At 47.1% G+C, this 21,710-nt stretch overlaps 1 protein-coding gene across 1 annotated transcript in view; it reads right to left on the reverse strand.

The window, feature by feature from the left end:
• LOC146829988 (vomeronasal type-2 receptor 1-like) overlaps window positions 1-18,141 on the reverse strand; it is a 352,900-nt gene extending 334,759 nt beyond the window's left edge. Inside the window, exons 1-2 of the mRNA XM_085603675.1 lie at window positions 18,062-18,141; window positions 17,531-17,822 (exon numbers count right to left, since the gene is read on the reverse strand). Coding sequence (XP_085459801.1) covers window positions 17,531-17,822; window positions 18,062-18,141 — 372 coding nt within the window. The remainder of the gene's footprint in view (window positions 1-17,530; window positions 17,823-18,061) is intronic.
• Between the last annotated feature and the right edge of the window lie 3,569 nt (window positions 18,142-21,710).

Here is a 21,710-nt window from a genome sequence, read left to right on the forward strand (position 1 = left end):
GCTGTGCCCTGCTACCACAATGCCGGCTCCACCCCTTGTGGAGCGTCTGATGACTCTGCCCTGCTCCCTGAAAGAGGAAGCCTGCATTGCGTCAACAAAGTGCTCCAGTACTGGACTGAACTAGGCAAGGGCCCCCCTGGCCTGGGAGAACAAAAGAAATATAGTATAAATGTAGGAGCCCTGCTCCTAAGAAATTAGATCCTGTCTTGCCAAGAAAAAACCTCTGTCCGACGAGGAGGAACCGGGAAAGCTGCGTGGAGGAGTACTGTCCCTGACCTGGGGGATTGGCCTGCAGTGGTTGCCTTGCTGCTAAAGAAGAGGAAGAAAGACCAAAGGAACTTGTATTTGACTTGTGCTAAAGATCTCCAAGGGCTTGTGAGTGAGCTTGCCCCCTGAATGAAGTCCCAGGACCAGTGGACTTCACCGCCGTGAGAGAGCACTGGAAAACGGACCGTTTTCCCTGTAATCTTGCAGAGAACTGCTGTGTGCGCTTCCCGATCGAAGCGTAACCCCCTGAAGCTTGCACCCGCTGTCCGGCCCGAACAAAGTGACTGAGGCCCCTCTACGAGCCGAAGCTCGCACCGCAAAGGAAGGTATCGCCTGGCCTGAGCAACGCGACTATCTGGCCCCTACGAGCTATAGTTCGCACCGCAACTGAAGGACTGTGACTCGTACTCGCTTTTACCCCCCTGCGAACCGTACTGCCAGCGTACGCTCCTTTCCCCTGCTTTTGCGAAGGTTGCGGTGCATAGGCAGCCGCATACGTCTCCCCTGTGGGAGCGTACGAGTGTTCGGATCCAGCAGCTCGAATTCAAGGTTACCATCGCACGGTACGGCGCGAATGCCGCAACAAGCTGGAAAGTGCCATACGTACGCACCGTCCCCTGAGCCTGCACACCCACGGTCTAAACGTACCGTAGTACGCACCGCCAGGAAGAAACCGCATCGTACATCGTGCTGGATGCCTGCGCAGCCTTCGTGTCGACTTCAACAAAGATAAAGGTACTGTGCCAGATCGCACCGTAGGGTGTACGCTCCTTCTTGGAGCACCTACAGTGCGTGTGAGTCCCGTTCCCAGCAGTTCTACCGCGTACTAACGTACGGCCAGGAACGAAGCACACAGAACTTGCAAACCTACGCTAAACCATGAACTCTTTTGCTAAATAGAATTGTGTGCCCGTTTACACGTTATTGGGTCTTGTGATAAGTCTTATTCTATGAAAGAAGTATATTTTTGATAAACCCAGTGTGGAGTCCATTTGTGGGGATGTCATTGAATTATTGTATGTGATCACAAATGCTTAACCATTACGCCTTAGATAACGCCTTGTCTGCTCACGCCAAGCTATCTAGAGGGTGAGCAGGGGTTATTGTTAGAGTGTAACTCCTTACCCTGACTAGAGGAAAGGTTCCCTGCTTGACACAAGTACCTACCTGTGCCAACCAGAGAATCCGGATTCTAACATAGGGGGTCATGCTGGGGCTGGTGTTTCAGGTTTTAGGGCAGTCAGTGGTTTTCGGGCAGTGTAGGGGGTTGTCCTGGAGCTGGTGTTTCAGGGTTTAGGGCAGTGCAGTGGTGTTGGAGCAGTTTAGGAATTCATGCAGGGGCTGGTGTTTCAGTATTAGGGCAGTGGTGTTCGGGATGTGTAAGGGGTCTTGCTGGGGGTGGTGTTTCAGGGTTTAGTGCAGTGCAGTGGTGTTGGGACAGTGTAGGGGGTCGTTCAGGGGGTGGTGTTTCAGGGTTTAGGGCAGTGCAGTGGTGTTCGGGCAGTGTAAGGGGTCATGCAGGGGGTTATGTTTCAGGGTTTATGGCAGTGTGGTGGTTTTTGGGTACTGTTGGGGGTCTTGCTGGGGGTTGTGTTTCAGGGTTTAGGGCAGTGATGTTCAGGCAGTGCAGGGGGTCTTGCTGGGGGTGGTGTTTCAGTGTTAAGCGAAGTGCAGTGGTGTTCGGGCAGTGTAGGGGGTCGTGCAGGTGGGGGTGTTTTAGGGTTTAGGGCAGTGCAGTTGTGTTCAGGCAGTGTAGGGGGTCATGCAGGGGGTGGTGTTTCAGGGTTTAGGGCAGTGCAGTGGTGTATGGGCAGTGTTTGGAGTCTTGTTCGGAGTTGTGTTTCAGGGTCTAGGGCAGTGGTGTTTAGGCAGTGCAGGGGGTCTTGCTGGCATGGTGTTTCAGGGTTTAGGGCAGTGTTTTTCCGGCAGTGTAAGGGGTATTGCTGAGGGTGGTGTTTCAGGGTTTAGGGCAGTGCAGTGGTGTTTGGGTATTGTGGGGGGGTGGTGTTTAAGGGTTTAGGGCAGTGCAGTGGTGTTCGGGCAGTTTGGGGGTCATGCTGGGGGTGTTGTTTCAGGGTTTAGGGCACCGCAATGGTGTTCAGGAAGTTTGGGGGTCGTGCTGGGGCTGGTGTTTCAGGGTTTAGTGCAGGGCAGAGGTGTTCGTGCAGTGTAGGGGGTTTTGCTGGGGCTGGTGTTTTAGGGTTTAGGGCAGTGCAGTGGTGTTCCGGGAGTGTGGTGGGTCGTGCTGGGGCTAGTATTTCTGCATTTAGGGCAGTGCAGTGGTGTTCGGGCAGTTTAGGGGGTCGTGCTGGGGCTGGTGTTTTAGGGTTTAGGGCAGTGCAGTGGTGTTCGGGCAGTGTAGGGGGTCGTGCTGGGGGCTGTGTTTCAGGGTTTAGGGCAGTGTTGTTTGGGTAGTGTAGGGGGTCTTGATGGGGGTGGTGTTTCAGGGTTTAGGGCTGTGGTGTTCGGGCAGAGTAGGGGGTCTTGCAGGGAGTAGTGTTTCAGGGTATAGGGCAGTGCAGTGGTATTCGGGCAGTATAGGAGGGCGAGTATAGGGGATGTGTTTCAGGGTTTAGGGCAGTGCAGTAGTGTTCGAGCAGTGTAGGGGGTCGTGCTGGGGGTGGTGTTTCAGGGTTTACGGCAGTGCAGGTGTGTTCGGGCAGTGTGAGGGGTCATGCTGGGGCTGGTGTTTTAGGGTTTGGGCAGTGCAGTGGTGTTCAGGTAGTGTAGGGGGTCGTGCTGGGGCCGGTGTTTTAGGGTTTGGGCAGGGCAGTGGTGTTCGAGCAGTGTAGGGGGTTGTGCTGGGGTTGGTGATTTATGGTTTAGGATAGTGCGGTGGTGTTCGGGCAGTGTAGTAGGTTGTGCTGGGTGTAGTGTTTTAGGGTTTCGGGTAGTGCAGTGCTCTTTGGGTAGTGTAGGTGGTTGTGCTGGGGTAGTGTTTTAGGGTTTAGGGTAGTGCAGTGGTGTTTGGGTAGTGTAAGAGGTCGTACTGGGGGTAGTGTTTTAGGGTTTAGGGTAGTGCAGTGGTGTTTGGGTTAGTGTAGGGGGTCATGCTGGGGGTAGTGGTTTAAGGTTTAGGGTAGTGTATTGGTGTTTGTATAGTGTAGTGGGTCGTGCTGGGGTTAGTGTTTTAGAGTTTAGAGTAGTGCAGTGGAGTTTGGGTAGTGTAGGGACTTGTGCAGGAGGTAGTGTTTTAGGGTTTAGGGCAGTGCAGTGGTGTTTTGGTAGTGTAGGGGGTCGTGCTGGGGGTACTGTTTTAGGGTTTAGGGTTGTGCAGTGGTGTTTATCTAGTGTAGGGGGTTGTGCTGGGGGTAGAGTTTTAGGGTTTAGTGTAGTGCAGTGGTGTTAGGGTAATGTAGGGGGTCATGCTGGGGGTAGTGTTTTAGGGTTTAGGGTAGTGCAGTGATGTTCGGGAAGTGTTGGGGGTCATGCTGGGGGTAGTATTTTAGGGTTTAGGGTAGTGCAGTGGTGTTCGGGTAGTGAAGGGGGTCATGCTGGGGATAGTGTTTTAGGGTTTAGGGTAGTGCAGTGGTCTTTTGGTAGTGTAGGGGGTCGTGCTGGGGGTAGTGTTTTAGGGTTTAGGGTAGTGCAGTGGTGTTCTCATGATAGTATGGATTTTGCTTAGTAATAGTTGAACCTGGCCTCCACTCACAAGGTGGCCCAGGTGCAGAACATTGCTCTGCCCTATCTGGCACTTAGTAGCCTTGATAGTGAGGCCTGCTCTCTGTAGAGCCTCCAAAACATTCTTCAGGTGGACCAGGTGATTCTCCCAGGTGGAGCTAAAGACAGCTATATCATCTAGATATGCTGCACTGTAGGCTTCCAATTGTGTAAGGACGTTATTCACCAGTCTTTGAAAAGTGGCAGATGCATTCTTCAAACCATAGGGCATCATAATAAATTGATAATGCCATCTAGGTGTTGAAAATGCTGTTTTTGGTTTGGCCTCCTCAGCTGGTCTGATTTGCCAATAACCATCAATGAGGTCAATGTACTTGGATACTTGGCTGAGGCCGGAGTCTCAATAAGCTCATTTGCCCTAGGAATTGGATGAGCATCAGTCCTAGTGACGGCTTTGAGTCCCCTGTAGTCCACTCAAACCTCATCTCTCTCTTACCACCCTGGGTGTGATGTTTAGGTACCAGGACTACTGGGCTAGCACAAGGGCTATCTGAGGGCTCAATCACTCCCAGTTCCAGCATCTTTTAGATCTCTGTCCTGATGTATTCCCTGAAATGGTCAGGCTGCCTGTAGATTTTACTCTTGACAGGCAGACTCTCACCTGTGTCCAATTCATGGGTACACCAGATGGTTTGACTGGGTGTCAGAGAAAACAATTGCCTGTATTGATTGAAGACCTTCCTACAATCAATCTGATATTGACCAGTAAGGCTGTCTGCCAAGACTACACTAGCAACTCATCCATCATCGGGGTTCTGTCAGAGGAGGTCAGGTAGTGGGTCACTCTCTTCCTCCTGTCCCTCATCAGTTGCCATGAGCAAGCCCATGTCAGCCCTGTCAATGTATGGCTTGAGCCTGTTCACTTGGAGCACCTGTGGGGGCTCCTGGGAATACCAAGGTCCACCAGGTAGGTGACCTCTCCCTTCTGCTCAAGAATGGTATGGGGTCCACTTCACTTGTCTTGGATGGCTTCTGGGGCCACATGCTCAAACACCCTAACCTTCTGTCCTGCCGGATAAACAGTCAAGACAGACTTTTGGTCATGCCAAGCTTTTTGCAATTCTCTCTAGCCTCAAGGTTTTTCCTGGCCTTCTTCTTTTACTCAGCCATCCTGGAGCAGAGACCAAGTACATAGTCTACTATGTCTTCCTTAGGAGGGTTGAGAGGCAACTCCCATCTCTCCTTCACAAAACACAAGAGACCCCTAACTGGATGCTCAAACAGAAGTTCAAAAGTTGTAGCCAACCCCCTTCTGTGGGACCTCTCTGTAGGCAAAAAGAAGGCAGGGGAACAGGACTTCCCATTTTCAGCTATGGTTTTCTGGGAGGCCCATGATCATGCCCTTGAGGGTTTTGTTGAACCTTTCAACTAGCCCATTACATTGTGTGTGATAAGGTTTGGTGAACTTGTATTTTACTCCACACTCCTTCCATATTATAATAATGTAACTTGACATGAAGTACCTTGGTACCTCTGTCAGTTAAGACCTCCTTAGGGAAACCCACTCTGGAAATTATTCCTAGGAGGGCCCTGGCTACCACTGCAGCTGTTGTCGTTCTAAAGGGTATGGCTTCTAGATACCTAGAGGCAAGGTCCACCACAAATAGAATGTAACTGTGTCCAGATGTTGTTGGAGGGTTCGTTGGACCAATTATATCAATCCCAAACCTCTCAAAGGGAACCCCCACCAGAGGTAGGAGTATGAGGGGGGTTTGTGTGGTACCACCTGACTTACCACCGGCTTTACAGGTGGTACAGGAGCAACAAAACTCCTTTGTGTCCTTTGACACGTGAGGCCAGTGAAAGTGTGGGGCAAGCCTGTCCTAAGTCTTAATCTGACTTAGGTGTACTGCTAAGGCACGGGTACTCACAAACATTTGCACAGTCCCACAAAGTACAGTCTGTGGTATGACCGAGGGCCGCTCTGATGACAGCAGGTTGCCAGTAGGGGATTTGGGTTTGTCAGGGATTGTATAAGGAGGTGTAAAAACATGTTAAATAAGCGGGCAAGCATTTATTTGCATGTTAATAAATGTTTGCCGCTTTATTTAACACTTTTTTTCTGAATATCATTACTCAGCAACTAATGCAGCTTGTGCTGCTGTTCACCAGCGGGGTCCGCCTATAAAGGTCAATAGGGCTGCAAGCGGCCGCCAGGCTGTACTTTGAGTATCACTGTGTTAAAGGAATGTCATGTACCAAGGTGAGTAGGAAGCCCCTAAGCTTCAAAGGTATGACCAACTCCTGGTGGCACCAGTCTTTGGGTCTTTACCCTCTGTGTATAGGAGTCCCTCATTCTAATAGATCCTGTGGGATCCACTGACACTCCCAGCAGCCTCAGCAGCCTCAGCAGCAGCTTGCTGTCTCAGGGGCTCAAGAGAGGGGCAGGTCTGCTGTTCCAAACTCTAGTCTGCCCTGAAAGGGCTCCCTGTCCTTAAGAACCCAACCTGATCAGGAACTGAGATCATCTCCCTCAAGAGATTGATCCTCACACTGAGTCTGGGGGAAGACACAGTCTTACGTCTCCTGCTCCTTCTCTTGGAAGGCCCTTGGTCCATATTTCCAGTATCCAAGGCCTGTTCAGTGTTAGCCAGCTTGGCCTTTGACCTGGACACAGCAAACACATCTGCAGAGATGCCCAGCATTGCTGCATGATTCCTTAACTCTACTTCAGCCCAGGCTGAAGTCTCCAAATCATTGCCCAACAAACACTCCACTGGAAGATCTGAGCTAACCACAACTTTCTTAGGGCCAGTTACCCCTCCCCAGATTAAATTAACAACTGCCAAGAATAATCAGGTTTATTTTTGCCTTTACTTTTGTTAGATTGCGACCCCCCAGATGCTAGTTTTTCGGGCCCTGATGAGGACTTTTGTTCTTTACCCTTGTCCCCACAATTATCTGGAGTTTTAGCACCTTGCTTCTTTTGGTCACCACCATTGTTCTGGATTTTCTGCTTCACTCTGATTATGACCCACGTATCTGCTTTCTTTCCCAATTCTTGGGGAGAAGTCAGATCAGAGTCAATCAGGTACTGATGCAATAACTGATTTTGTCAATTATTAAGGATCTGGTCCCTCTTAATAAAATTGTACAATTCCTTGAAAGCATTCACTTTGCTGCCAAGCAGCCAGCCTTCCAGAGCCTTAACGACACTATCCACAAAGTCTACCCAATCTTGATTCTGTGTCTTCTGGGTGTCTCTGAACTTAATTCTGTACTGCTCAGTGGTTAAGCCAAACCCATCAATGAGAGCACTCTTCAGGATTGAATAGTTGTCAGCATCCTCTTCTCTAACAGTGAGGAGCTTATCTCCATCTTTGTCAGCAAAAGACAGCCACAAGATAGCTGCCCACTGCTCTTGTGGGACCCTCTGAACTTTACAGGTCCTCCCCAAAGCAGTTAACCACTTATGGATGTCATCTCCAATATGGTAGGGAGGAACAATCTTGCTCATGTTCTTATTATCAAAGGAATGCTCCTTAATTCTAGGGACACTGTTGCTGTCACCATGGGACTCTAGCCCCAACGTTTTTCTAGCTATCTGGACTTTTAGGAACTCTTTATCTAGGGCCAATTGCTCTTGCCTGACCCTAAGCCTAGTTATCTCAGGTTCAAGCATTTGGTATACCTTGTCAAAAGAGTGGTCCCTCTTGCAAGATACAGAGGTCCCCACAGACTGTCCTGAGCGATCTGACTCAGCAGAGCGATATCTAGATCTCCTTGGTAAACTCTGCACTCTGCCAGGAGGGGTGAAGCGGGGGCCATCAAGGCCTTCTCCACTGCCTTCTGGAAGATATGAGTTATCCAGGTGGGACCCATCTTGGCCCCCCACTTGTCAGGATTAGATTCCAGGTCATAAAAGGTGTCACCTCCTGACCTGTCTTCATTCCCTGTCCCATCCGCTCAGTCCTGCTCATCTGACCAAGGAGTCTTCCTTAGGTCATTTAGCAGGAACATCTTTAGAAGACGGTGAGTGTTGGAACTTCTTCCTGTCTTCAGCTTTCTAGAGCCACACAGGGCTTTCAATTCTTGGAATTAAGGCTCACTGTATCTAGAGGGCAGGGAGCCACTGGCATCTTCTTTAGCAGATATACTAAGTGTGATGAGGTGTAGTACCCACCTAACCTAGTGGGAACTAAACTCTATGAGATTGGTGAAAGGGTGTGCTAGACCCTTGTCTTACCCAACCCTAAGTTCAGTAGAACATACTTAGTCTAGCCTAGTAATATATGTACCTAATACTTAGTGGTTTTCAGTTAATCGATACAAATATGTATCTGGTAATACAATGCAGGCTTGAATCCCAAACGCTGCACACCAATGTGAGAAGTTGACCTGGTATATGCTGTACACTAATTAAAGTGGGCACCCTGTACCAGTCCAACAACCCTTATGGTGATTTAAGAGGTCAAAGATAACCTTAGAAAGCTATCCAAGTGGTAGCTGTGGTGAGTAGCCTTCAGGCTTAGTCTTAAATGAATGTTGAGCAGCTTGTTTTACCAGAATGCAACCTTATAGCATTTGTTAAAGGAAAGGAGAACAACTCAGTAGTTATAAAAATATGTATTTATTAATATAACACACTCTAAGTAGGATGAAGTATCTGCTATGCGCAGATAATCACAAAGCACACAATACTGTAGCATAGAGACAATAGTAAATAGCAGTAATACACAGTGGGCTCCAGGGGGAGACCGAACCATATACTAAAATAGTAGTATACGAACCATGACTCGAATCAAGACAGTGTCTAGAGCAGGGGTCTCCAACCTTTACTGTAGTGAGAGCTACTTCTGCTCAAGGAAAGTCTTCCCGAGCTACTAGCAAATTTTATACCTGTAAAATAGTGACTACACTATGACCACCCAAAGCAAGATTTTCAGTAGTTACCACCCAAGTATACCAAGTGCGGTTACCAGCAGAAATGCTGGGAAAAATTTCTTCAATATTAAATGCCTCCCCTTGACTTATGAAGTAACATTCATATCTTGACATGCCCAGTGGCACAATGGACATAAGCACAGCAGTACGTCTCTCAAGCTCAGCTTGAATTATTATTCACCAGTTTCTGAAAATGCACATTTTTCTATCTAATACTACTTTCCACTGTGGGCAAACAAACTCAATTTTCCAGAAGAAACCCCATTTTTGAAAACTAAAACTGCCTTTAAAATATCAGTTTTCAGTTTTTGAGAAATGCAGAGTCTCAAAACATCAGCTTGTCATTATCATCATGTACTCCCATGTACAAATGCCTCATATGGACAGACTACTTTGAATTCCCAGGTATTACAGTCATATGCCATGGATGTTCACCATTGGTATAGGAAACAATGGTCCTAGACTTCTTTAAAGCTACAATTCAGTTATGAAAAACATTCATTAGTCAAAGGGCATCGGTACATATAGAATTAGGTTTGTATCATTAATGTACCACATTTTCTTTACAATGCAAGCAAGTATATCCTCAAAAGACACAAAGGCACAAAATATCGCTCCAATAGTGACTGTTTATTATTTAGTTACTTTTATAACAAATCAGCATATCCAATGCTCCAAATAGAGAAAGAGTTTGCTCCAAGGGGAGTGTGAAAAAGGAAAGTGCTCGTGAGGTAGGACAGATATAAAGGAGGGGAATCCAAAAGGCAAATTCAATAACCAATTAATTACACATTCTGGTATCCTTAGTTAAACTGGTCGTGGTTCATAGTGGCACCAGTTTTACAGATAGGCCTTTCCCATATGGATTTACAAATATTCATTTGATGATTTTCTGATGACGCACAGAGAACATTCATCTGTGAAAAGGCAGGGCTGGGATGATATCAGGTACAGGCCCACTGGGGGAGAGTGTCGACGTTTCGACCCTGGTGCAATGAGGGTAATTTATATCTTCTGCAGGCGGATCTTCCTCAGGACGGGGGGAGGGGAGGCAACCTAGGGTGAGGTACAATCAGGATACAGCCCCTGAGGAAGATCCACCTGCAGAGGATATAAATTACCCTCATTGCACCAGGGTCGAAACGTTGACACTCTCCCCCAGTGGGCCTGTACCTGATATCATCCCAGCCTGCCTTTTCACAGATGAATGTTCTCTGTGCATCATCAGAAAATCATGAAATTGATATTTGTAAATCCATAAGGGACTGGCCTATCTTTAAATCTGGTACCACTATGAACCATGACCAGTTTTACTAAGGATACCAGAATGAGTAATTGATTGGTGATTGAATTTGCCTTTTGGATTCCCCTCCTTTATATCTGTCCTACCTCACGAGCACTTTCCTTTTTCACACTCCCCTTGGAGCAACCTCTTTCTCTATTTGGAGCATTGAATATGGTGATCTGTTATAAAAGTAACTAAATATTAAACAGTCACTATTGGAGCGATATTTTGTGCCTTTGTGTCTTTTGAGGATATACTTGTTTGCATTGTAAAGAAAATATGGTACATTAATGATACAAACCTAATTCTATATGTACCGGATGCACTTTGACTAATGAATGTTTTTCATAACTGAATTGTAGCTTTAAAGAAGTCTAGGACCGTTGTTTCCTATACCAATCGTTACCCAGGTCCGTGGACAATTGTGGGTTACCCCATTATATCATAATGGATGCTCACCATAGCACCACGGATGCCTGGATTATGCCAGTAATGCCCACCATTAAACTAGGGCCACAGTTGTGCCAAGGCTGGGAACCAGAAGGATCAGGGATAAGACCACATATCAGTCATGGCCATTAATATGCCAGCAATAGGTACATATAGGCCAGCCATGCTCCGAGTAGGTCTATGATGGCTGCCAGCATACCACAACTAGACTAAAAATACTAAAACAGTCAAGGATGACCATAATTGTGCCATTGGCACTATTATGTCAAGAATGCACACAATTATGCCAAATATATCACTCTTATGATGGGGCTAGCATATATATTTGGCGGTTCTTGGCACCAGGCATAGTTTTAGGAAGCAATAGTGTTTATTATGGGCAGACACATAAATGTTGATGAATCTCTGAATTTTCTCTGGTCTGGATCATACCCTGTTCTCCTCAGGTCTTGAGCTGAACATGCATCTCACTGACACATTTTCACTCTGACTCCTGCAGTCCCGCACTTTGGTGGGTCAGCACTGATTACAGCTCAGGCTACTGCTGCCATACTTTTTTGATGGTGCACTGTTCACACATATGGTGTGACGGATAAAGGAGGGACTGTAACATGGTCAATCTCCTTGTGGCTTAATTATATTGAGATTGGATACAGACTGTCATGTAGCAGGTCCTATAAGTGGCACAGTATGTGTTTGAGTGTTAGTATGAGTTACTGTGATAAGTTTGGCTGGCTGTCACTCTTAGCGTCTTGAGATGATCAGTGCTGCCTTCTTTAATAGGCACCTACTCTGAAATTGATACTGGGCTTGACTTCACCTCAGAGAGCTACTTTGAAGGTACTGGTTAGCTACCAGTAGCTCCCGAGCTACTCGTTGGAGACCCCTGGTCTAGAGAATGTAGAATCACTGGGACCCCAAGGAACCACCCCAGGTGAGTAAGCAGGGACCCCACGGAGGATGGATGCAGTGTGGGAACATGGCCGCGTGCACCATACAATTCTATGGAAGAGTCGCGGTTGCAGTTTTAAAGACTAAGGACCCTTACCAGTGGACTTTGAAGAAACCCTGTGGCACTTAGGAGGTTGGAATGCCACCCCACCTGTGGATACCATAGTACCAGTGTTACCTATTCCAGGGAAGCCGGGTGCTTAGGTCTGAAGTGGCATCAGAAACCGCCGTCAAACCCAATAGAGAACTTCGAAGAAGAGCCACTGCTGGAAGGAACAAAAGTGTCTGTTGGAATTCAAAGGTGGATTCTTTATGAAGAGTACCTGAAAGCAGAGGAGATGGAGTCTGGGTCACTCAGGAGTGACCAGGGGCTCGGTAGATGAATGCCCACCGATGTCGGGTGCTTCAGGTGCGTTGAGGAGGTTCTTGACTCTGCAGCCACAGGGACCAGGAGATGTCGAGGATGACCAGGAGCCAGCTGCAAGCTGTCCCGTGAAGGATGTCGAGTGTTGAGGAGTCAGTATCTGGCAGGAGCATCAATAAGCCTTTGCAATGGCAACCCTTGCAGAAGGTCAAGGAAGGCTGCGGTTCAGACCAGCAAGGTACAGGAGAATCACCAAACATAGGAAAGTCAGGACAAGACGGGAGCAACCAGAGGAGCCCAAGAAAAGCAGTGTTGACCTTCAAGTAGACCCAGAGGCCGGAGGCACAGGAGTCGCAAGGGGACCTCGAGCAGTTTTTTGTAGGAAATGTTGCCAGAGGTTGGGCCTACTTGGACCCTAGTGCACTTGTTCTGGAAACACCATCAAGCACATACACTTGCAAAAGAAAGAAGTTCACAGTGGTACAGGTATTGCAGCCCCCTCAAGGAATTCAGCATCAAACGTGATGAGAGGGAAGCTTGGACCTTGAGAAACATAGAAACTTACCTCCTGTGTTGCTGAAGCCTTTGGAGTCTGAAAGAGCTGAGGAGCAGCAGACCAGTCAGTTTTGATGTGGTGCCTGTGGTAGCTGGAGAGTGACTCCTTCACTTCAGGGGAGATATCTTCAGTTGTTCTTGATGCTCCACAGGTCCTGCATGGAGCCTGATTGATGCAAGGACACAGACGATGCTTCAGACTGAGAGGGAGACGACGTTGGGCCCAAACAAAGTCCAGAGTGTCCAGACACTTGACGTTCAGTGGTTTTTGGTTCATAATCTTGTCCACGTCGAATCTAAGGTCCTACAGTCAGGTAAGCCCTTTTGTACCCACGAGAGAGGTTTGGACAGAATCAGGGCACCCTCCCAGTGGAGGGTCAGAACGGTGAGGAGATTACTTCCATGTCCTTTGCTCAGTTTCGCACCAAAGCAGGAGCCAACGGCTTTCAGGACTGGTTTGAACAGGACTATGCACAGGGACACCCAATGTGCCCAACATGCAGACTTTCGGTTGCTGGAAAGCACAACCACCCAGGCCTAATACACTAATTCCTGTCTGATAAGGGGTCACACCTTCCTATGACAGGATGCCTATTGTTCTGCCTTCCCCTGCTTGAGCTTTTTTAATTACAGTCCTGTGTAGAGCTGGTGTTCACATTGTGTATCTGTTTTTACAGCCTTGATGAAGTCCTTTGAGGGGACAAAACCTCTTGCTGGGCTGAATTGATGTGTGTTATATCGGGAAGACGGAGGAATAAAAACTGATATTCTTGTGCACAATCAACTGTGTTTGAATTTATTTTATGGAGCTCATATTGGTGTTGTTGTAGCAACATAACAATACCAGGCTCAATAAAAAACTCGAAAACAGATGATTGTACACAATAAAATCAGTATTTATTCCTCTGTCTTCTTGACATAATATCAAATCAGCTCAGCCAACATGTTTTGCCCCCACAAGGGACTTCATCAAGGCCGTAAAATCATATATACAGATAATTACAATTAAAAATATTATAGTGCAGTCCTGAGTGTTGTGTTGACACAGTACTCAAGACTACACTATTGTTTGGAGTGGTTCCCCATTTTGTGTGCTTATGTTAGTAGAATATTATGGAGGGTATTTGGCAGGTGAACCTGGGGGTTTAGCACCCAAGGTGATGTAACAGATCTTTGCATACTAGTGGAGTGGTGTGTATCCATTACGGCTGCCATTTATACATCACCCTAATCCCAATTTACCAGTCACTAAGCCCGACCAAGCTCCAAAAAAGACCTAACGATACATTGAAGACGAACAGTGGTCTAACCATCCTTCCTTCTTAGCCCCTTCATGTCCTTCTCTTCCACCTCTACCCTTGGTCTTTAAACCTCTTTCCTCTTCTCCTGAACCCACTGGGAACCCCTCCTCACTGACTTCAATCCCATTTCACACTCAATCTACATTTACTGTGCTGCTTCCTTCTCCACACTCTCCCTTGTGACAACTCTCCTGGTCAGAGTCCTCACCCTACATCACATATTTGTAAAACCTAACATTTATACTGCGCTTCTCACACTTATAAACACAGTGGTCTCTAAACCATTCCTTGTTGCAAGCATCACCAAGAAAGAAGGGGGGCTGGCGTTTAGGTCCATTTATTCCTGTTGGGTTGGCACATGAAGTGAAGGCAACACCTTAACTTGGGAATATTGTTTTTATTTTTATTCAATACAATTTTGAAACTATTTTAAGCCCCAACATATTAAGTCAGCCTTAAGCTCAACCCCTGTTTTTATAAGAGAAGGGTTCGAAAGATTCTCTGTAATGGATGCATGGTGGAGTAACTAAGTCATTGGAGTAACCCTGTAGAGCGCAGAAGTGTTAGTGGGATGGCCACTTGATGGTCAGTGTGCAGTGTACAATGGTAGGTGTGTTGGTGTAAGATGGTGGCTGTGTGATAGTAGTTGTATGAGACATGAGAAACAATGATGGGTAGTATTCTTGAACTACTCTCAGTGGCTGGTTAATTACACAGGCCATTGTTTCTTGGTCAGCTGCACCAATCAGGTTAGACTCAGACATATGCAACTCAGCCTTGGTCCGTGCAACACTGGGAACAGTCCAGCCCAAAGTGCCAAGCCAGGTCCTTTCCAAACCAGAAAACAAGCTACCCAAGACCACTTTGCTATGTTATGTTATTGATACTTGATATAGCGCACAAGTCACCCTGGGGCATCTCAGCACTGTCTTGAAAACAAGTACAGGAGGAGTGGGAAAGGATTAGAAGAGATGAGCTTTAAGTAGCTTTCTGGATTTGCCGTAATTTACACAGGTGCGAACGTAAAGCAAAAGCTTGTTCCAGTAGAAGGGAGTGTTACCAAATTGAACAATAATTAGTTAGAGATTTTTGGTCCAGGGTGTTTTTTCTTACAATAGGCCGTACACATGCTGCCTTCCATTGAGGCGAGATGGTACCTGTTTTGATTAAGCAATTAAAAATCTCTAAAATCGCCGGTGCACAATGGCTGGCCAATGAGGACATTATCTTGTGAGTGCAGATGTCCAACGGCGAACCTGACTTGGCGGACGCCAAGGAGCTATGGATTTCCTCTATAGGGAATGGCACAGAACTATCTAGAGTGTAGCGAGTGTCCTTTGGCTGCTCTTCATTGGAAGGAATAGTCGCTGCTCCCGGATAGGGGAAGATGTTAAGTTCTGCAAAGATGAGGGAGATTTTCTCCTGGAAAAAGTTGGCCAGTGAATCACAGAATATCTGGGATTCAGAGAGAGACTGGATACATGCCTGAGGGGTGGTAAAATCATGGACTATGTAAAAAGAGCTTTGAGGAGTTGCCAGCCAGTTCAATTTGTTTGAAGATGGATCTGCGCCTGGCGGTTTTGATAGTATGATGGTAGCAGGACAGGGCTTGTTTATACCGATATTTATCTTGAGGCTCTTTACTTCTACGTTTTCATTACATTATTTTAGGAATAAGCTACACATGTTGTTTGTTATTTAGTGAAGCATCTCGGGAGTCAGTCTGCACATTTTGTACAAGATTACCTGAAATATTTAACAACATGGTGCACTGTTTCCTCTGCTCAGTTAGCAACAGCCCCTAACGTTTTAGACATAACATGGAAGCACAGCTTTCCAACACAGTAGTTCTTAACATATAAACTGTGCCTTGTCCCCTTGATGGTGGAGAGGAGAATTCAATTAGAGAGACTGTTCCTGGAATGTGCACCTGCTTGACATGCTGACTGCGTAAACTGAGTTTACACCCATGATGCGGAGCACATAACCATGCACACCTGGTATGGGGTCTGTTGCCAATCCCAGAGATCACTAATATATATCCCTTTGCTTACACAGCAAGGATAGCCCTAGACAGACAGATCATTTGCCATGCTGGGGATGTTTATTTTATACACCCTCATCGTAATGCTAATTACTTAGTTTAGTTCCATCTGCCTATTGACTGTAGCACATCTGCTTCATAATAGACTGCAATAGTGTCAATACATATATTGTAATCTTTCTTTGTGTCTTTCTTATGCTTACTATGCGCCTGCATTAGTGAGTGATGAAAGGTTATGATCTGATCTGTTTCCACTGTTCCCTTAGGGACTAGAGGGTCTTGTTCTAGGTTTCCAAAACCTCCTGTTACTCTGGGAAGTTTAGAAGTCCAGGTGAGGCTCTGTGAGCGAGCCAATATTTGGGGCAACAGGTACGATGTGGTAGAGATGCAGTCCCTACATTCTGACATCCAGTCATCTCAAGGCACCATTCTGGTTTACCACCGGAATCCCTCTAGATAGTGCACGCACTTTAACACACATGCTGTATTTAATGCATGCGCTGTCGATAGTGCACAAACTATAGATACTGCATGCACTGCAGTTTGTGCATGCAGTATGGTTAGTACACGGGCTGTGAATAGTGCATGCTCTGCAGTTAGTGCATGTGCAGTAATTAATGCATGCGCTGTTAGTAGTGCACGAACTATAGATACTGCATGCACTGCAGTTGGTGCATGCATTATGGTTAAAGACACAGGCTGTGAATAGTGCATGCTCTGCAGTTAGTGCATGTGCAGTAATTCATGCATGTGCTGTACTTAATGCATTTGCTATAAATAGTGCATACACTGCAGTTGGTGCATGCAGTATGGTGCAGCAAGTAATGCATGTGCTGTGGTTAGTTCATGTGCTGTAGTTAGTACACATGCTGTACTTAATGCATTTGCTATAAATAGTGCATGCACTGTAGTTAATGCATGAGCTGTAGTTAATGCATGAGCTGTAGTTAGTACACCCACCTTAGGTAGTGTATGCTGTAGATAGTGCAGGTGCTGTAAATAGTGCATGCACTCTAGTTAATGCACGCACTCTAGTTAATGCACGTGCTGTAGTTTGTGCATGAGCTGTAGTTAGTGCATGAGCTTTAGTTAGTCCACACAATGTAGATAGACAGCACAATTTAGTTAAATCATGTTAATGGCTCCCTTCTGCTCCTATGAACAATCACAGAATGGGATTGTGGTTGCGAGGTGGTACGTTGTATGTCAGGAGACAAGCAGCAGAAAATGGTCACTTTGTCTAATCTGGTCCAAGGTTACAATATATAGTTTTGGTTCAATTGCTGTTTCCTTGAAGTTTTTGGATCCTATATATAATATCTGATGCAGAATTTCACAGGACATCTCTCTGAAGCTTGTGAGCTGGACCCCAGTGTGTTAAGGAAAGAACTGAAAGAGTTGACACAAGGCGGCCATCTACCTGCAGATACTTGTACAGAGTTAAGAGTTAGGCCATGGAGTAGGTCGTTGAGAAGGACAGGTCACCGATGAAACCCACCAGGCTATAATAGAGTTGAAGTAAAGCATCCCCCTACCTGCGGATACTTGTACAGGGTTAAGAGTTAGGCCATGGAGTAGGTCGTTGAGAAGGACAGGTCACCGATGAAACCCACAAGCCTATAATAGAGTTGAAGTAAAGCATCCTCCTACCTGCAGATACTTGTACAGGGTTAAGAGTTGGGCCATGGAGTAGGTAGCTGATGAAACCCACCAGGCTATAATAGAGTTGAAGTAAAGCATCCTCCTACCTGCGGATACTTGTACAGAGCCAGGATTTGGGCCATGGAGTAGGTCGTTGATGAGGACAGGTCACCGATGAAACCCACCAGGGTACCCTTGCTCGGGCACCTGTAGTTTGGCACTGGCTCACTTTGCTGGGACATGATGCTCAGGGTGCTCTGAAGAGCTTTCATCTCACTAGCACAGGAGTCAAATAACTGGTACCCCAGTGTGAGGTTTGGTAAAAGTGCAGGGTTTCTGTTAATCTCCTCCACGGTGTAGATGAAGGCCAGACCCTGCAGAACATGCTGAAATGAACCCCTAAAGAGCAGGAAACACATGAGAGAAGTGCAGATTTATTACAGCTTTACACAAGATCAGAGAAACAACAATGTAGAGAACCACATTGTGTATTATGTTTATTATGTTGTAAGATGCTGATCATTTCAAGAGCAGCGCTGCAGCTTCCCTTGCTTTTTCTGCTTCATCCTAGATTCTGAAGAGCTAAATGTGGGGACCTCTACCTGATGTATGCAGAAGAAAACCACCTCAACATTCACCTCTCTGTATCAAACATTCTGGGAAGTATCTGGTCCTGGGCAACCAGCACACCACCCTGCCCCACAAAAACATGAATCATCTCTGCAATGTGCAAGAAAAGGAGATGCAACATCACCACACTTGAAAGAAGACTGCCAAAAACAGCTACTACTGTGATGACAACCATGGAAAGGGAACCTGCCAGTTATGCTGGACCTCTACTCATAGTAGGGGCATGTCTCCTACCCCACCTTTATGTACATGCTATGGAAGTGGTCCTTATGTATGTACAGTCGGCCATCTTTGAATGTTTTGGCATATTTTATTACAGGTCTACTTTTCCCAGATAGACAACATGTTCAATACCACAGCCTCCAAAAAGCCTGGTCAAATCAAAATGCTTCTTTTGTATGTGTTGTTTTGTGGACAGGTGAGTGGATGATTCCATAACTTGTGAAATGTTGACTGAAAAATGCATAACTCATTACATAGATGAATGAATGGGGGAGTGAAGGCGTGCATGGGTGAGTGCTTGAATGCCTGGTTGGAAGAAAGGAATGAATGGGTGAATGACTGAGGAGAGAGGTTATAAGTGAGAGGCTTCTGGTTAAAAAGTGTGTGCAGGTACACAGAATGAGAACATGCATAGGACTGTGGAAGTAAAAAGCAGAGGTGACCCAAGAGTGCATAGATGGGGCCATCTGGTGGAGAACAGAGGCAGTGGGGTTGAAACAGTGGTATGACGAAGATGGACGCATGTGCTGAAAAACAGAGGCAGTGGGATACCTAGAGTGGGATGAATCAGATGGGGGCATATGTTTGAAAACAGTAGCAGTAAAAAAAAAAAAATAATCCGGTATTTGTAAAGCGCAAACTACTCACCCCTAAGTGTCTCAAGGCGCTGGGGGCCATTGGGGAGAATAAGTGAGCGATTACCCAGAGTCACTTGGTGCTGAGCTGATCTGACGCCAGTGCCGGAGATCAAACCGTGAGCCTTGCACTCCGGAGTCAGCCACCCTAGCCGCTGCCCCACACCTCTGGGCTACATACGGTGGGATGACACAGATGGGGCATGTGGTAGGAACAGGAGCAGTGGTATACATACAGTGGGATGACACAGATGCGGCATGTGGTAGGAACAGGAGCAGTGGTTTACATACAGTGGGATGACACAGATGGGGCATGTGGTAGGAACAGGAGCAGTGGGATACATACAGTGGGATGACATAGGTGGGGCATGTGGTAGGAACCGGAGCAGTGGTATACAAACAGTGGGATGACACAGATGGGGCATGTGGTAGGAACAGGAGCAGTGGTTTACATACAGTGGGATGACACAGATGGGGCATGTGGTTGGAACAGGAGCAGTGGTTTACATACAGTGGGATGGCACAGACGGGGCAAATGGTAGGAACAGGAGCAGTGGTTTACATACAGTGGGATGACACAGATGGGGCATGTGGTTGGAACAGGAGCAGTGGTATACATACAGTGGGATGACACAGATGGGGCATGTGGTAGGAACAGGAGCAGTGGTATACATACAGTGGGATGACCCAGACGGAGCATGTGGTAGGAACAGGAGCAGTGGTTTACATACAGTGGGATGACACAGATGGGGCATGTGGTTGGAACAGGAGCAGTGGTATACATACAGTGGGATGACACAGATGGGGCATGTGGTTGGGAACAGGAACAGTGGTATACATACAGTGGGATGACCCAGACGGGGCATGTGGTAGGAACAGGAGCAGTGGTTTATATACAGTGGGATGACACAGATGGGGCATGTGGTTGGAACAGGAGCAGTGGTATACATACAGTGGGATGACACAGATGGGGCATGTGGTAGGAACAGGAGCAGTGGTATACATACAGTGGGATGACACAGATGGGGCATGTGGTAGGAACAGGAGCAGTGGTATACATACAGTGGGATGACACAGATGGGGCATGCGGTTGGGAATAGAAGAAGTTGAATAAACTTGAGTAAGATGACACAGATGGGGCATGTGGTAGGAACAGGAGCAGTGGTATACATACAGTGGGATGACACAGCTGGAGTATGTGGTAGGAAGAGGAGCAGTGGTATACATTCGGTGGGATGACACAGATGGGGCATGTGGTAGGAACAGGAGCAGTGGTATACATACAGTGGGATGACACAGATTGGGCATGTGGTAGGGACAGGAGCAGTGGTATACATACAGTGGGATGACACAGATGGGGCATGTGGTAGGACCTGAGCAGTGGTATTCATATGGTGGGATCACACAGATGGGGCATGTGGTTGAGAACAGAAGCAGTGGGATACATGCAGTGGCATGACACAGCTGGAGTATGTGGTAGGAACAGGAACAGTGGTATACATACAGTGGGATGACACAGATGGGGCACGTGGTTGGGAATAGAAGAAATTGAATAAACTTGAGTAAGATGACACAAATGGGGCATGTTGTTGGGAACAGAAGCAGTGGGATACATACAGTGGGATGACACAGATGGGGCATGTGGTAGGAACAGGAGCAGTGGTATACAAACAGTGGGATGACACAGATGGGGCATGTGGTAGGAACAGGAGCAGTGGTATACATACAGTGGGATGACACAGATGGGGCATGTGGTAGGAACAGGAGCAGTGGTATACATACAGTGGGATGACACAGATGGGGCATGTGGTAGGAACAGGAGCAGTGGTTTACATACAGTGGGATGACACAGATGGGGCATGTGGTAGGAACAGGAACAGTGGTATACATACAGTGGGATGACACAGACGGGGCATGTGGTAGGAACAGGAGCAGTGGTATACATACAGTGGGATGACACAGATGGGGCATGTGGTAGGAACAGGAGCAGTGGTATACATACAGTGGGATGACACAGATGGGGCATGTGGTAGGAACAGGAGCAGTGGTTTACATACAGTGGGATGACACAGATGGGGCATGTGGTAGGAACAGGAACAGTGGTATACATACAGTGGGATGACACAGACGGGGCATGTGGTAGGAACAGGAGCAGTGATATACATACAGTGGGATGACACAGACGGGGCATGTGGTTGGAACAGGAGCAGTGGTATACATACAGTGGGATGACACAGATGGGGCATGTGGTAGGAACAGGAGCAGTGGTATACATACAGTGGGATGACACAGATTGGGCATGAGGTAGGAACAGGAGCAGTGGTATACATACAGTGGGATGACACAGATGGGGCATGTGGTAGGAACAGGAGCAGTGGTATACATGCAGTGGAATGACACAGATGGGGCATGTGGTAGGACCTGAGCAGTGGTATACATACGGTGGGATCACACAGATGGGGCATGTGGTTGAGAACAGAAGCAGTGGGATACATGCAGTGGAATGACACAGCTGGAGTATGTGGTAGCAACAGGAGCAGTGGTATACATACAGTGGGATGACACAGATGGGGCATGTGGTTGGGAATAGAAGAAGTTGAATAAACTTGAGTAAGATGACACAAATGGGGCATGTGGTTGGGACCAGAAGCAGTGGGATACATACAGTGGGATGACACAGCTGGAGTATGTGGTAGGAAGAGGAGCAGTGGTATACATACGGTGGGATGACACAGATGGGGCATGTGGTGGGACCAGGAGCAGTGGTATACATAGAGTGGGATGACACAGATTGGGCATG

The sequence above is a fragment of the Triturus cristatus genome, chromosome 5_1 (assembly GCF_964204655.1).
Source record: "Triturus cristatus chromosome 5_1, aTriCri1.1, whole genome shotgun sequence".
In the NCBI taxonomy this organism is placed as follows: Eukaryota; Metazoa; Chordata; class Amphibia; order Caudata; family Salamandridae; genus Triturus; species Triturus cristatus.